The sequence below is a fragment of the Aptenodytes forsteri genome, unplaced genomic scaffold (assembly GCF_000699145.1).
Source record: "Aptenodytes forsteri isolate BGI_AS27 unplaced genomic scaffold, ASM69914v1 Scaffold193, whole genome shotgun sequence".
Classification (NCBI taxonomy): domain Eukaryota; kingdom Metazoa; phylum Chordata; class Aves; order Sphenisciformes; family Spheniscidae; genus Aptenodytes; species Aptenodytes forsteri.
This window is the reverse complement of record NW_008795405.1, coordinates 14,470,883-14,485,487: the sequence shown is the minus strand read 5'-3', so window position 1 is coordinate 14,485,487 and position 14,605 is coordinate 14,470,883. Positions and strand designations below refer to the sequence as shown.

General features: G+C 46.6%; 1 protein-coding gene across 1 annotated transcript in view; it reads left to right on the top strand.

Moving 5' to 3' along the window:
* Positions 1-14,302, top strand: part of CCDC85C (coiled-coil domain containing 85C) — a gene marked incomplete at its 5' end in the record, with an annotated part of 115,215 nt that extends 100,913 nt beyond the window's left edge. Inside the window, 3 exons of the mRNA XM_019472452.1 lie at positions 4,405-4,500; positions 12,445-12,543; positions 14,213-14,302. Of these exons, the coding sequence (XP_019327997.1) occupies positions 4,405-4,500; positions 12,445-12,543; positions 14,213-14,302 (285 nt within the window). The remainder of the gene's footprint in view (positions 1-4,404; positions 4,501-12,444; positions 12,544-14,212) is intronic.
* Between the last annotated feature and the right edge of the window lie 303 nt (positions 14,303-14,605).

Here is a 14,605-nt window from a genome sequence, read left to right as displayed (position 1 = left end):
ACGGCTCCACAGCCTTTGTTCCCTTGGGACTTGTGCTTCTTAAAGACGTGTCTTGGAGAAGGGTCTCTGGGTCTCAGAGGTGCAGTGGTCAACAAACCTTGTGCACAGGGAAGATAAGGTGCTTCCTCCAAGCGCTCAGGAACTCCAATGCATCAGATACATAACTTAGAGCCCCCCACTCTGAATTAGGCTGGTAATCTCACCGCTGGGCAGCTCTTTCTTTTGGCAGCGTAACTGTGGCTGTGGATGAAACAGAAAGTAGCGTGCGATGTAATTCTACCCAGGACTGTGGCTGTGGATGAAACAGAAAGTAGTGTGCGATGTAATTCTACCCAGGTGATCATTTGACACCATGACATAGATGTACAGTTGTTTTCTTTTTGAATTACAAATTCCTTGTATAAGTGATGAGTTAAACAAGCTAACTTCCAGCCTCATCTCTGCTACTGTAAGCCTGGAGCAACTCCAAAGCTAGTTGGGGCCAAAGAGAATAAGAAACTTTGCATTTTGAAATGACTCAGCTTCTCATTCTGCTGAGGTTCAGCCTCAGCAGAAGTAAACTAGAAAAATGATCAAGATGGCATTGATCAAATGATCAACTTGATCAAATGATCAAATTGATCAAATGATCAACTAGAAAAATGATCAAGATGGCATTTCTCAACAGCTTTATTATAAATATAATGGCATCCTTTTTGGTGACTTCTGAGCCGTCTTTTAGCGCCATTCATTTATATAATTATGTGACATCTCAGCCACATGTCTGAGGATGAGGAGTGAACCATCTCTGAGCTACCAAATGCTATGAAAACCTAGCAAGTGGAAAAGCCAGATGTCCATCTAATACAGAGAGTGCATGTTTGACAAACCAGACAGGGAGAGGAAATTGAGTGATGCATGCCCCAAAACACACCATATTACTTTTTGCCTATATGGACAATTTCTGCTTCTTAGGATGTAACCAGATTAACCTTGCTACTATTGTCCGTCAGGGTGCTGAGTCAGTCGTGTTCCCATGGCTGTGAAAATGTCAGCTATAGGGAACGGGAAGGGCATGGGTTTCTGCAGTGATGGAGGTCCTCAGAGTAGCTGAGTTAGAGTGCTGGGGTGCAGCTGTGGTAATTCTTACCCACAGTTTCCAAATGCATCTATTTTAGGCATGAGGAGTCCATCTGTGTGATTTCAGCTACTACCTTAACACTGACTTCCTGAGATTTCCCCCTCCCTCCTGCCCTCCTGCCCTTCTTCCAATCTCCTATCTGTGGCTCCCCCTCCCCTGCATTTCATCTCAACTGGTTTCCTGCTGGGTAAAATGCACATCCTCCTCTTTCTTCCCATTCCCTCCCTTCTCTCCCACTGTTGGCAGTTTTCCAGTCCAGCAACCTTGACCTTATCTCCAGTTCCTTCCATTTCCTCCTCTTCAGCTAACACTATCGGTGAACTCTGCCCATTTTCCTCTCCTCCATCCTCCAAAGGCTGGCCATGCATCCTGCTGGATATGTTGTCATTTCTTTCCTTGCTGACTACAGTCCCCTCTTTTCTGGCCTCCTTTATGTATGCCTCCGTGCAGGAAGCTGATAGGAGTTTGGCTGAAGCTTTTTTTTTTGTGAACCACACTGAAACCAGTGGGAATGAAGCACCCCCCTTTGTAAAACTCTGACTCTTTGTTTGTTTGGAAAGAGCTTTTTCTAAGGGTGCAACTGCACAAAGAGCTCTAAGTATAATGATAAATGTTAAGCCACCCTTAGCAGTGTGGGTATTTTTACTTGTTGCATCCTACAGTGCAAAGAGCGGGGATGTCGGTGAGATCCTTGCTTGCTCCCCCACTTTCTTCACGTGCATGTTTGGCCTTTTGTAGTAACAGTCTCACATGGTGGGGAGGTCTCTGTGGCTTGGGGCACAGCGGGCCAGCGGCATGGTTGTTTGGTGCACTCGCCATTGCTGACAATTGCACTCAGCAATTTGGACGTCTGTTTCAGTCGGCTGGGGGCTTTGGCGTCCAAGCTAAGGATCAAGGATCGTGCCTATTTTAGAAATGAAGTCACCCTGTTACTGAGACTCCGACAGCAAGTTTTGGTCTACCTCCTTTGCTGCATCCCTCGTTCTTTAACATTATTTTTCTCTTCTTCAGTCAAATTCTCTACCTGTGTTCAGGTGGAGCTCAGCTGATTGTCCTTGCTGAATTTCAGCCACTCATCTGAGGAGGAAGGTGACCCTTTGAATGTTTTTTGTGTGATATGATATATCCAGTGCATCACCGTGCTTGCAAGATTACTTTTATCTTGTCAGTATGGTGATCGGTTAAGTATGATCAAGCTCTTCAGAAAACATTACTTTCTATTCATTCTGGTTTCGTTTGTATTCTGTAATAATTTTGAGAGTGATTACAATCATGGAAGTGCTTTGTGGCTCATTAGTGACTTCAGTTCTGTGAGGAGAACCTGCCGCTGTCTGTCATACAGGAGACTGCGTGATCTACTCTGGTCAGAAAACTGTATTTAAAATGTTGTCAGCAGCAGGATCCAGCAGAGTTCCTTTTACTTTGTCAGATTACTCTCAACTTAGAAGAAATATTGGATGTTAGACCTGTGCTTGGTATTTCCTGCGTTTCTTCTAAAGAGGGCCGTAGGGAAAAATCCGTATCAAGTGTGTTTCATGGCCACAAACTCCTGAATATTCTGCTTTCAGTTGTCATGATCTTGGTCATTTATGGAAAGAAGGCAGCTTTCATGCTGAAACCAGAGGAATTATGCATGTATTGGTGCCTGACCTCTGTGGGAGGCTGATTCTGGAAGGACTCTGTTGCATTTACCAACCCTGTGAGAAATTTGTAACCCATTTTGCAGTCTTAAGTCGTAGCTGTAGACTGGCTGGACCCAGTCCCTGGTGCTTCTTCCCCAGCCTCTGCCTTTTTTGTGTGATGTTATGGACGGGATGGCTGAGGACATGTCCCCAGGTGGCCACAGCTCCAGCAAGCTGTAACCCTCTGCCAGCAGGTCCAGAACCATGCCCAGCCTGTGAGTGTCTCTTGGTTTCTGTGCTTTGGCAGTCTGTTAAATCTCCTTGGAGAATTATTGTGGAGTTACTAAGTCTAATTTTCCTTTTTCTGAGATGCCTACCTCTCAGAAGGAAGTTTTTGCATCACCAGCAACTCAGTTCATGAAGGTCGCTGTTATGAGTCAATGGCTGTTGGTCATGACATGGGTTAAGCACAGATCAGTGGTCAAGGCATGAAAGGCTCTATGCCTTCCATGCTATTTTTGTCTGTAGCCTAATGGATTGGCCCATCTTTTTCTTTAATGTATGTGCATGAACACTTTTATTAGTAAAAAGGCCCTCACAACTTAAGACATTTGGAAGAACGAGAGGTGGCAAAGTGCTCCTCCATTGGTCCTCCTTTCTGGCATGACTAGCTTGCTGGCCTTGGCTTAGAAGGCAAAGCGATGAGATGAAGCATAAAACATGCTGTGTTTTTAAACGTGGAAAAGATGAGAATGGAGTGCCTCGTGTGTTGTACGTGAAAGCATTCCTGCGATGGTGCTACATGCTGCTCTGCCATCCTAATTTGCTTTCAGAGGCCCCCAGTATGATCATTCTTTGTGTTTCCTAAAGGATGCAAAGACTAAATACGAGTTTTGTCAATGGTTTCATTGTTGATTTCTCCCACTGCTACAAAGCAATGCACAAATATTAGGGACAGGCAGGGTGCATCTCACTGAATAAAGATATTGTCTCTCTCATAATTCAAGTCGGATGCCTTTAAAAAAGGAAAGCCCTATGAAAAGTGCTTACAAGGCTGTTTGGACAGTAGAAATCTTTTGTAAAGTGTAATTTCAGCATCCTTCCCAATGGGATCCTTCATGCAGGAGAACTGGCCAGCATTTTGGAAACAAACCCAGCCAACATTAGGTTTGGACATCTGCTTGTTTTAAGGTTGCCTTCACAATTTTCTCTGTAGCTGAAGATTGGTACTTGATGTCTATGTGAAAATGTTGCCAGAAAAGCAATGAAGTTATGCCAACTGTTTCTTTCATGAATGCAGCTTCTTAGAAATGACCGCTTTATGCTGGAAAATCGTCTTGTTTGCATTGCTCCCTTGGCTAGAAGGATGAGAACCGTTTGATCTTGTCCTTGTACAAAGTTGTCCTAAGTGAGCAAAAAATGTTTCTTGAATCAATTTAGCTTTAAACCAGGATGATCTCCTGCCTGAGTATATCTAGACTGAGTGATGGTAGGCTTGAATGGCATTAAATCAAGTGACTTGTGAGGAAGGGGTAGTGGTGTCTTTTGTCTTTGCAGGACTGAATTTGAGAGAATCTAGTGCTCAAATTTTCTGGATATTTTCTTCCTCCTTGCTTAAGTCACCCAAAGGGAATTAAAGCATATCTTCTCTTATTTCAACAGGGACCAACTCGCATGACATCTGATCTTGCATCTTCTCCTGCAGCAGGATATGTCCCTGTTGGTCAGAAACCAGAGGCTGTTGTGCATGCTATGAAGGTAAGGATGCCACAGACGGCCGTGCAGCGCGGTGCAGTACAGTGCAGTGTGGTGCAACAGACACCGAAGTGGCAGAACTGGACATTTCCTCTTCTCGTGGAAATGCAACAGCTAGAAATAGAAAGTTAGTGCTCAGGCAGATTATTGGTAACCAGCACCTATATCATGATGAATAATCATTGCTTCAAATAGTTGCGGAGTTAAGCAAGATCATGCATGACTATTTTTTTGGGTGGGAAACCTCCAACAGAAGCTGCTGATGCTGAAGGTGTTGGTTACCCTTTCTGTTCATCAGTCCTGTGTAAACTGGGTTTCTGGGGTGACAGCGGTGACCGAAATGCTGTTTTTAACAGGGACACAAAAACTGCAGTTCCTACATATGTTTTGTTATTGAAAATCCTGCAGCAGTCTTCAAAGGAGAAAGACTTTTTTTTATGTAAATACACAGCAAACCATGGCATCATACCCATATAGATATGTGCATCATCAGTGGGGATTAAACTCAGGACTGTTGGCAAAAAAAACCATGGGACACCGCTAGCTGAGTTAAAGGAGAAAACCTGCACCGTGATTTCACAGCAGTTCTCAAGCCCTAGTGACCATCCATGAGCAGGAAAAATGTAATACCCTGGTGTTACATGTTTAACTAGTTAAGCAAGTTACTTCTGAGTATCTAAGGGACACCAAAGCACAAGTCCTTTCCAAGGTGCCATAGGGATGGCTGGAAAGTCTCTACCTAAATTAGGCTCTGGCTGGAATATACTGATTTATAGATTTGGATTTGTTGAAGGTGAAAAATTTTGTACAGGGTTAAAAAGCTTTCACCGAATAAAAGGAGGATTCCTGGATGGCTACTCTGGAGCTCAGGTCCCCATGGTCATAGCTGGAAAAAAAGGTCCAGCAGTGGCATCAGCACTAGCTTAGACTGTCCTAGACCTGGAGACTGGTGCTTACAAAGCTCCTTGCTTTGTACCTTTCCACATCTGACAGCTAAATAAATAGCACAGATGTTGCTTGTAGCTTTGATCTACAAGTTCCCTAAATTTTCTAGTTTTTAGTGTTTTCAGCTTACTTTTTTGTGCCTGTCCAGGGTCTCTTGGCTCCAGGACAGATGTGGCAGGTGGTGGTGGTAAAACTAACAAGTGTCAGGAGAAGCAGTAGTGCAGCTGGCAAGGATGTTGGTTCTGCTGGGCAGTTGCAAGATCCCGGGAGGATACTGAGTGTCACTATTTCTCTAGTTCATCTTCTATGCATTTATGGGGTGTGAGGAATTATGAAAGGAAAGACAAGTTTGGTTTGATTTGGATCAAATTTGAATTTAAATTATAAAAGATCCTTCAAGCTGAAAAATCTTGATTTTTCAGCTTACTTGAGGCTTTATACACCCAGATTGTATAATTCTCATTGGATCTTAAGAGAAGGGTGTCCAGCACCGCCAAGGATTAAAAAATACCTTTAGTACAGTTTTTAGTAGTTTCCAAAGGAGCCCTGACCGCACAAGTGGCAGTTCACTTGCCTACATGTATTTGTCCTGTGTTTTCCAGACAAGTTTCTTCTTTGCTTGTTGCGAATGATTCTGTGCTATCAGAAAGTTGTTGTGCTCCATCCTGTACCATGCTGCATTGCACTTGTGGGTGACATTTCTCCTGTATATATATGCATATGGATCTGCTAAACCGAGGCCTTGCAGAACGTTGCAGACTCCTGTGATACCTTTGTTTTTCTGACACTTTGTACTAATCCAGTTTCGCTTGCATTTAATCATCCAACCCCTCTTGCAGTCCAGACTATTGCTGTTGGCTTTTTCTTCCCAAACTGTGGGGTTCGTACCTTTCTGCTCCTGCTCTTCATTGCGCTTGGTGAGGTGGTAGTGAGGGACAATATTAAGCAGAGTTGATAATGTTTTTAAGTTACAAGATCAAATAGTTATAAATTGATTATGAACATATTCTGGAGGGAAATTAGGTTCCTGTTTACTTTAGGGGTTATGGGACTGAATTTCTTAGTAAGGGCATAAATGGTTTTAAGATGCAGTTTGATAAGCTTATGGAAAGGATTGGAAAATTAATGAGGAAGATTCCTGGAAACTGGAAATTAAGTTTGGGAGGTCTGGCGCAATGATGCATATAAAGGAGTTGAAAGGAAGTTGGATGACTGGTTGTTTGCACATATTATTATTATTATTATTATTATTATTATTAATCCTCTACTTCAGAGCTTTGTTGATCACTAGGAAGGGCTGGAAGAAATTCTCCTCTGCAGTTTCATAATTTGGCCGGTGGGGTACGTTTGTCTGTCTTCAAAACCCTGAAAAGTGCCACAGCTGGGGTCGGGAAGCAGGTGGCATAGCAGTCACTTCTCACGGGGCATAAATGATCTCACGTGATGTGTCCTGCTCACACACAGGGTTAAAAATATTCTCAAATTTGAAGCGAGGAGGAAATTCTCCTGTAGGTCCGTGTGACAGGAGGGATGAGAAGGTGGGTTTTTTCCATCCTGTGGCCCATTTCCAAGGATCAGCTGGAAATTGAAAAGACGGAGGAAACTGGTCATGGTCTCAATCTCTTCTCCTCCCTTCTTGTGGCACAGTGAAATTGTGGCTGTTGGTCTCCAGCCGCGGATCTTAAACTGGGTAGAAGATAACATTTTTTGGCCACGGCATGTGTAGCATATGGAGTAGGTCTTATTTGCACCCTGCAGGACTGGGCAGTTTTTCCAGTGCCAGCCCCTGCATGTGGGAAACTGGATGCAGCTACCAGCTTAGACCCTCTCTGGCTGTGATACAGCTCATGACCTTCCCTTGAGGAGGAGAAGAGAGTAGCCTACAAATGAGACTTTGTGCTTTGGCTATACCACATCAGATATTAGAAAAAACCCTTCTTGGTTGTGTAAAGAAGTCCTTACGGCTATAGCAGGCTAGCTCCTTACCACGAGGAAAGGCAAGGACAGCTGGAAGTTGGCTTCGCTTGTCTTGCAGGCTGCTTGAATGCAAGTCTGGCCAGAAGTGGTGTGGCTGCAAGGATGCGGCTCTGTGCCCAAGCAAAGGTCACTGAGGGGCTGTGTACTTTGCACAGATCTGCAGGGCTTCTGGATTGCCTCCGTCTGCACCCATCTATGTAATGTCCCCTAGGCTTTTTCCTTGGCTTTTTCTGGCAGCTGAACACTAGCTATGTGGCTGAAGCGTTGCCTGCCATTTAGCTTAAGTTCTTCCTTGAGCACATTTAGGGATTTTCTTTATTTTTGCTTCTGAAATAGTTTTTGTTTATTTGCGCCTACTAAATAAGGAACAAGATGACAGGTTGGCACTCCTAACAGCTGTTTTTGCTAACAAGAATAAAAGGTACATATGCTACAGCTCAGTATCTCGCTGAACATCAAAGCACTTTTCTTAGGAATTGAGCAAACCTGCTAAAGACATGGGGAGGTGAGGAGGAGACAAATGTACGAGATCAACATTTAGCCTATAACCCAACTCCCCCTGCAGCAGCAGCCTGGACCTCTCCCATGTGCGCAGAGCCATCGAGCAGGTGATCAGTCACTCCTTCCGATGTTGGGTAAGGCAGGATTTGGCCCTGCCAAAACTAGGGAAAAAGCCTAGCAGGGCATATAGACTGTTCCCTTGCCGAAGCAGGATGCCGTGTTCCCCAATGTTTTGTCCAGTTGACTTATAAATCAAGAAAATCAGTGAGGCTTGCACCCTTCAGAAAGCGTCCCTCAATCTCAGAGTGCTTCCTGGTACAGAAACGCTTACCTCAACTTTCAATTTCCCTTCCAAAGCTTTACTGCAGTCATCCCGACTCTTTGGTGAGGTTTTTTTGTTTGTTTTTTAAATACGCATTGCGTGGTCATGCGGGGCCAGTACAGCAAGTCAGCAGGGAGGTGGATGTGATGGACTGGGTGACTTTGAGGTGGCACTGCCTTGGTCACAGACGTCAGTGCAGTCATGAAGGAGAACTAAATATACCCGAGGTGTTCCTCGCAGTTTACGTATCGGCAGGGAGAAAACCAGACGGGACAGTGTGCTCATCGAGAGCGAGATGCAGGTTGTCTTCAGGAGATGGCATCCCCAGGCAGAAGAGCAGCGTTACCCAATCCAGCCCCATTCCCCTGCACGGGGAATTGCCCCGTGCCCGAGCAGAGCAGGCTGCTCTCGCCGGCTGGCGTTTTACCCAGGGAGATCACATAGCGCTGGTGCATCTGCAAAGGGCCAAGTGCTGTCAGTGCAGCTTGACGAAGAGCAAAAAGGAGGGGATGGCGTGAGCCGCTTTGAGCCTGGGGTACGCTTGTCTGTTTTCTGTAGGCTGCGGGGTTGGGATGTGGCAGAAGTCACAGGAGGATATACCCCAGTTTCTTAGATCCACACTGAATCCACAGTCCTTGAACTTCAGCTAAGCCATAGACAATTTATGTGAAGGCACGTCCATAGTCCCCAGCAGTGTAATCGGAAGAACATTAACCTGGTCCTTCTAAACAGCTGAGGCGGCGCCTGGCAGGATCTGAGAATGGCTGGGGCTGGGTCAGCACTAAGAGGCCTTCCTGTCTTTCTTCAGGAGGTGATTTCACTCTTCAGAGTGTATTTTTTTCCAGCATGCCTTTCCAGGATAGGCCGTTGAGTTTTATCCCTCCAAATCCCTTTTTCCCATGCCCAAGATGCTAACGCATCTTTACAAAGTGCCTACCCAGACGTGGGGTGGGCCTGGGGAGCAGGATAGTTTCCAGGGTAAATGAGTCCCAAGTCATTCAGAAATGAAATACAACCATAACTTCCGTCTGATCAGCTTTCAGCTCCAGCTCTGCCTGGCTTACACCATTAAAAGACATTTCCACTGACAGAAATGGGCTGCACCACCCTTCCACACCTCCTGGACTAGGCAATGCGGTTTTAGTTTAAGCGCAAGTCATAGAAAAACAGCTTATTTTTGTATGCTGAGACTCTTGTGCCTGCAAGATTGATAGCAGGTGAAGGCAGAGGCTGGAGCTGACGTGATCTTTAACTAATCTAAACCATGGTTGTCCTTGACACTTGCCCTGTGGACACAGCCGGTGCTTAGCTGCCAGTCAGGCAGCCCTGGCGCTCCACACGGGGATGTGATCCTGCAGGCTGCTGCCTTTGCAGCTGAGAGTCAGAGGCACACTGACTCCAGATGAACGAGTTCGATGGGCAAGTCCAGCTGGATCAATAATTAATTGCCTTCTCTTTAGCAAAAAATAGATGCTCTCTTTGTCAGCACGTACATGCCTTTTGCATCCCTCTTGCCCTTCCCCTCCTCTTAGAAAGGATGTGGATAATTCTTATTTGTGCAAAGATTGGTCCCAGCTATGTTGGTTAAACTAGCTGGTACATTTTAGAAGTAGGTTAAGGGCCCTAGGAGAATGACCTATTTTTGTTTGTAACGCAGTTTGAGTACTGCAGGATTGCTGTGCTGAGGCAGACCAGGGGATAATCTACCCTGGTATCCCGTTTCGTGGAGCAGCCGGTGCTGCCTACCTCAGCAAAGGGTGAAGCCAATCCTTGCACTGAATCTAGCTCTGTACTTCCCTAGGAGGTGTAGGAATACTTACGCACACAAATACACCTGCTGTACAGCTGTATATGCGTGTGGATGTATCGAGGTGAATAAGACCACGTGCTGTTTGACGGCATTGGGTGATTCCAGGAGCTTTGACGCGGCACATGGAGCTGACCATCTTGCTCATCAGTGGCCCTGGGTGAGGTATGTGGGTCAGCACAGATGCAGCAGTAAGATCTCGAGGCAGTCCTGCGCTGTGATATGCCCAACTTGTGCTACATGCCTGTCCAGAGGAGCTATCTGAATGCATGCGGATGTGTTGGAGGGGGTATTCTGTGGGTCAGTGTGTTTCCAGCGGGAAGCGAAGGCTGCCCTTAGCCCCAGGCAGCCTCATCTCTGTGATCGAGGGACCACCTGGCCGCAGCCAGGCACTGTCTCCCTGGAGGTGTTCTGCGGGGGTGGCCGGGACGGTGCGTGCCCCAGGCGGGACGTGGGGGGCCGGGGCTGGCTCCCAGCTGCTACAGAGGTGCAGGGTGTGGGCAGCACGTGGTGGGACACTGCAACCACATAGACGTACGTCTTACCAGCCATGTGTGGCCTGGGGATCTGTGCTTGGGGAGCATGTCTCCAAGTGCTATTTAAAAGACAGACGTTAAAAATCAGATTTTTTCCATTTTCAAACATTGTCAACCTGAAATCTAAGAAAATAAGTGACAGGCAGGATGTTTCCACTTTTTTTGCAGTGTCCTGAGCTCCTTTCAGAGCGTGTTTACTTGTCTTCCCAAGGCGAATCTGCAAGTGTGGCCCAGCCACCAGGCTGAGTGGCAACCAGGGGGCCCACGAACACGAGCACTGGACGTGTCAGGTCTGGGGTGTCAGTGCTGGAGCTGTAACCTCTCTATCTCTGCAATGAAACCTGGTTCTTCCCAGATCCGGGAAAGCCCGCTTGGAGATGCCCTCCGAGCCGCAGAGCAGAGCCTCCTTGGAGAGTCTCAAATCCTTTCCCCCCTCCCTTTCAGGCTATTCCTATGCTTTTGCAGCCATGTCTCCATTTTTGCAGTGCTTTCCTCCCATTAATATCATGGGAAAAGCCCCGTAGTCATGAGCAGGAGGGAAAGGAAAGGCGATGCCTCACTCCTCCAGAGGCTCCTGCAGGCAGTGTGCTGCAGGCATGTACCTGGGCCCGCTGCCTGTAGCCAGGCATGAGAGGAAAGACAGCAAAACGGAGCTGCTTGTGGAGGAGCAGACAGGCCTGGCGCCAGCACTTTGTAGGTATGGCCTGTATTCATCAGCGTTTGTACCAGCTGAACTCATTGAACAGCCGGTAAATGTTACCCTGTAGCCGTGGCTGCAATCCTGGCTGTGGGTGTGTGGGCAGGGGATGCGCGTGCGTGCCAGCCCCGGCCAAGGGCCACCTATTCCCTTACCTTTACAGGGCATGTGCTGTGGGTGGAAACGGTGCTGACGGAGATTAAAGTAAAGCTTGGGGAGTCGAGGTGATTATCTCCATTTTCAGAGGGCGTCTGTGGCACAAGGAGAGGGTGACCCAGATTCACCACGGCACTCAGCACTCGGTGGGGACGGCGCCTTCAGAGGGCTGCGGTCAGCACACAGGGTCCTGGGAGGCAATACTGGTTTTTTCCCCATTTCCCATCCTCTTCACAGCCTGGCTGCGTCCAGCTCAAAGAGGGAGTGGGTAAGAGCTGGGAATCAAATCAGTATCTCTTGAGTCCCAGGGCTCTGTGCTAACAGCCTGTCTCTTGCTCACTGTCATCGTGGGCCTCTGAGGGGTTCCCTTGAGAAACTAAATAGGTTAAAAACAATTTTCAGCCAAAAGGTGAGTGAAATTGGCCGTGTCTGTTTAAGATCTAAAAGTTCATGGCTGATTGGAGACCACACACTTAAGCTGTGGGTAATACTCTGCTTTTCAGTGGTACAAACCTGTTTGCCTCTTTCCCTGATGGCTAAAACCCTGTTAGACCTAAAAGCTGCTGGCCTGGGCTGACCACAGTTGCCCCATGACTCGGATTAGCAGAAAGGAGTGGAGAAGCTCCGCTCCTGCGAAGAGGGGAATGGAGGGAGCATGAGTTGTGGGGGATTGCCTTGGGGGAGCTGCCTGGAAGGTGGGGCCACCAGCAGCCTTCCTTGAAGAGATGTGTTTGTGGGCACAGGCAAGTCGCTGCCAATTATCACATGGTCCCCCAGGACTGTGGTGGCAGCCACACGACACCACAGCAGGTGGTGGGACAGAGGCATGCCATCACCAGGGAAGGGAGAGGATGGAGGCACCCAACTTGGTGTCATGCTCGTCTTTGCAGTGCTCTGACTCTCAAGGCTTTGTGAATCCTGCCAATTTAACTACTGGTTAATGAGGTTGTTAGGGACACTTAATTATTTGAGGAGCATAATGCTTTTGTGATATTGTTTTTTGTAGGTCCTTGAGGTCCATGAAAATTTGGACAGGCAAATGCAAGACAACTATGAAGAAGACCTGAGTGAAAAGGAGAAGGCGATTGTTCGTGAAATGTGCAATGTAATAACTCCTCTCAGCAGCTCTAGGGGTTTCTTTTGTGGTCTTAGAAGTACAGAGAGCAGGGGTCTGCTGCGTACAAGCCCTGTTTGATGCGGGATCCACAGGCACAAGGGAAGAGTGGAGGCTCTGCTGACCACTGCTTTGGGTATCAGTAACCCGAGTGCCTCGTTCACTGCATGGAGCAGCCTTTGCTCAGCAGATACTTCCCACTCTGCTGCCTTCAAGGGTGCAGAGTAGCTAGTCTAGCTGACCAAGAGCTGTGCAAAGGGCTCTCCCTGGTTTGGAGAGTCCTGTTAGCAGTTGACTCCAAGTGTGTCCTTAGGGACTTGGATTGGGCTGAGCAGCAACTGGTTGCTGTCTTTAAAGCTGTACATCTTGAATGGGTATGAGCCTAAACCATTAGATAACATCAGAGGGAGAATACTCATGTCTGAAGCTGTTGAACACCATCATGGTGTGTGGGGTGCTTTTAGCACTGCCAACATGTTGGGCAACCACACTGTTAACTGAGCTTGCCACGTCCTGTACGGTGAGTGTTCGTACCAAACCTCTGCTCTGTGGTGTCTGCTGCTGTGGCACTGCCTCCAGCTTCAAAGCACCTTGGCCACGCTTTGGCTTTGAACAAAGAGTTTGGCATTTCTGTTAGAATATGGCTCAAGCTGCATGTCACCTGCAGCCGGGGATGTGCTGTTCAACAGTACCAGCAGTGCCCACAGCAGGGAGGGGGATGCTTATGGAGCCTTCTCTTTTAGAAGTCCACATTGGAAGTCAGCCCAGGTGGCATCGTTTAGTGCCTCGCAGCAGCAGAGAGGAGCCTAACCCTCTGTTTAAATTCTGAAAACCACCTCAACCCTAAAAAGAGGGTGTAAAGAACACAAGTGCCTCTTGCAGAGCTAGATCACTGCAAGCATCCTTGGCAAGGGCCGAGGCACTTCACTTTGGTTGCTGGATCCCTATAAGCAAAGCCAAGACCAGAGTGAACGAGGGTCTGCTTTTTAGGATATTTTTGTCTGCTTGATGCCACATTCCCTTGTAGCCCTGCAGGGGGAAAGGTAAAACGCCGTAACTTCATTCTCCCAAATGGACTCGTAGCCCTGCAGGGGGAAAGGTAAAACGCCATAACTTCATCCTCCCAAATTTCTGTTTGTGTATCATCAGCTGTTTTTTCTTTAAATATTCATTTTATGTAGACTCAAGGCAGCTGTGAAGTGCTTTGCAGTTTCTTATTTTTTTAAAAAATAGCCTTTCTTACCCCAGTGGACCTAGACTGATAAAATGTATGTTTTTAGAAAGTCATATATATATATGTATATAAAATTTTAATCATTATCTTTTTCATTAGCTTGTCTGTTCATGGTAACATCATTTCTGTAAGCATGGCAGGGTTGACCTACCATTGAACTTAACTTCTGAACCTAGTGTATTTGTTTTATACTGTTACCCCAGGCAAAAATGGTTCTTATTTCAAGAGAGACTAATTAGAAAAATGCATCAATGTTTTTCCCTTGGAAACTGGTGCACAGATGCCATCCAGTGGCTCTGCTGAGAATTACAGCCCAGTTCTAGGAACTTTCAGACTACAATTATGAAAATACTGCAACTCATCAGAGGCTTTGGGTTTTTTTAATTCCTGTCTTTCTCTCCCTTACCCCTTTATTTTTTCTTACAGGTTGTCTGGCGAAAGCTGGGTGATGCTGCGAGCTCCAAACCCTCCATCAGGCAACATCTTTCGGGAAACCAGTTCAAGGGTCCCTTGTAAGAACACTGTCCCGGAGGCTGGACGCGATTGATTCTGTGAAGACTAAAGAGGCAGAGCTCAGCGTTTCTGGCTGCCTGTTCTTTGGGAGTTGGGGTTGAGTTTTTTTCAGGGTTTCCTTTTTTCTTTTTTTTTTTTTTTTTTGCTTTTTTTGTAACAATAGTGTAAATATGGCAGCTAAAGGCCTGATTTCCAGGCTGTGGTGCTCTGGAACTACTGTTCAATGGGTAACCATCCAATAATGCCAGACTTGCATCATTTGTATCGTAGTTCAAACCTGCTTTGTTGTAATGGTCTGTTTGTAGA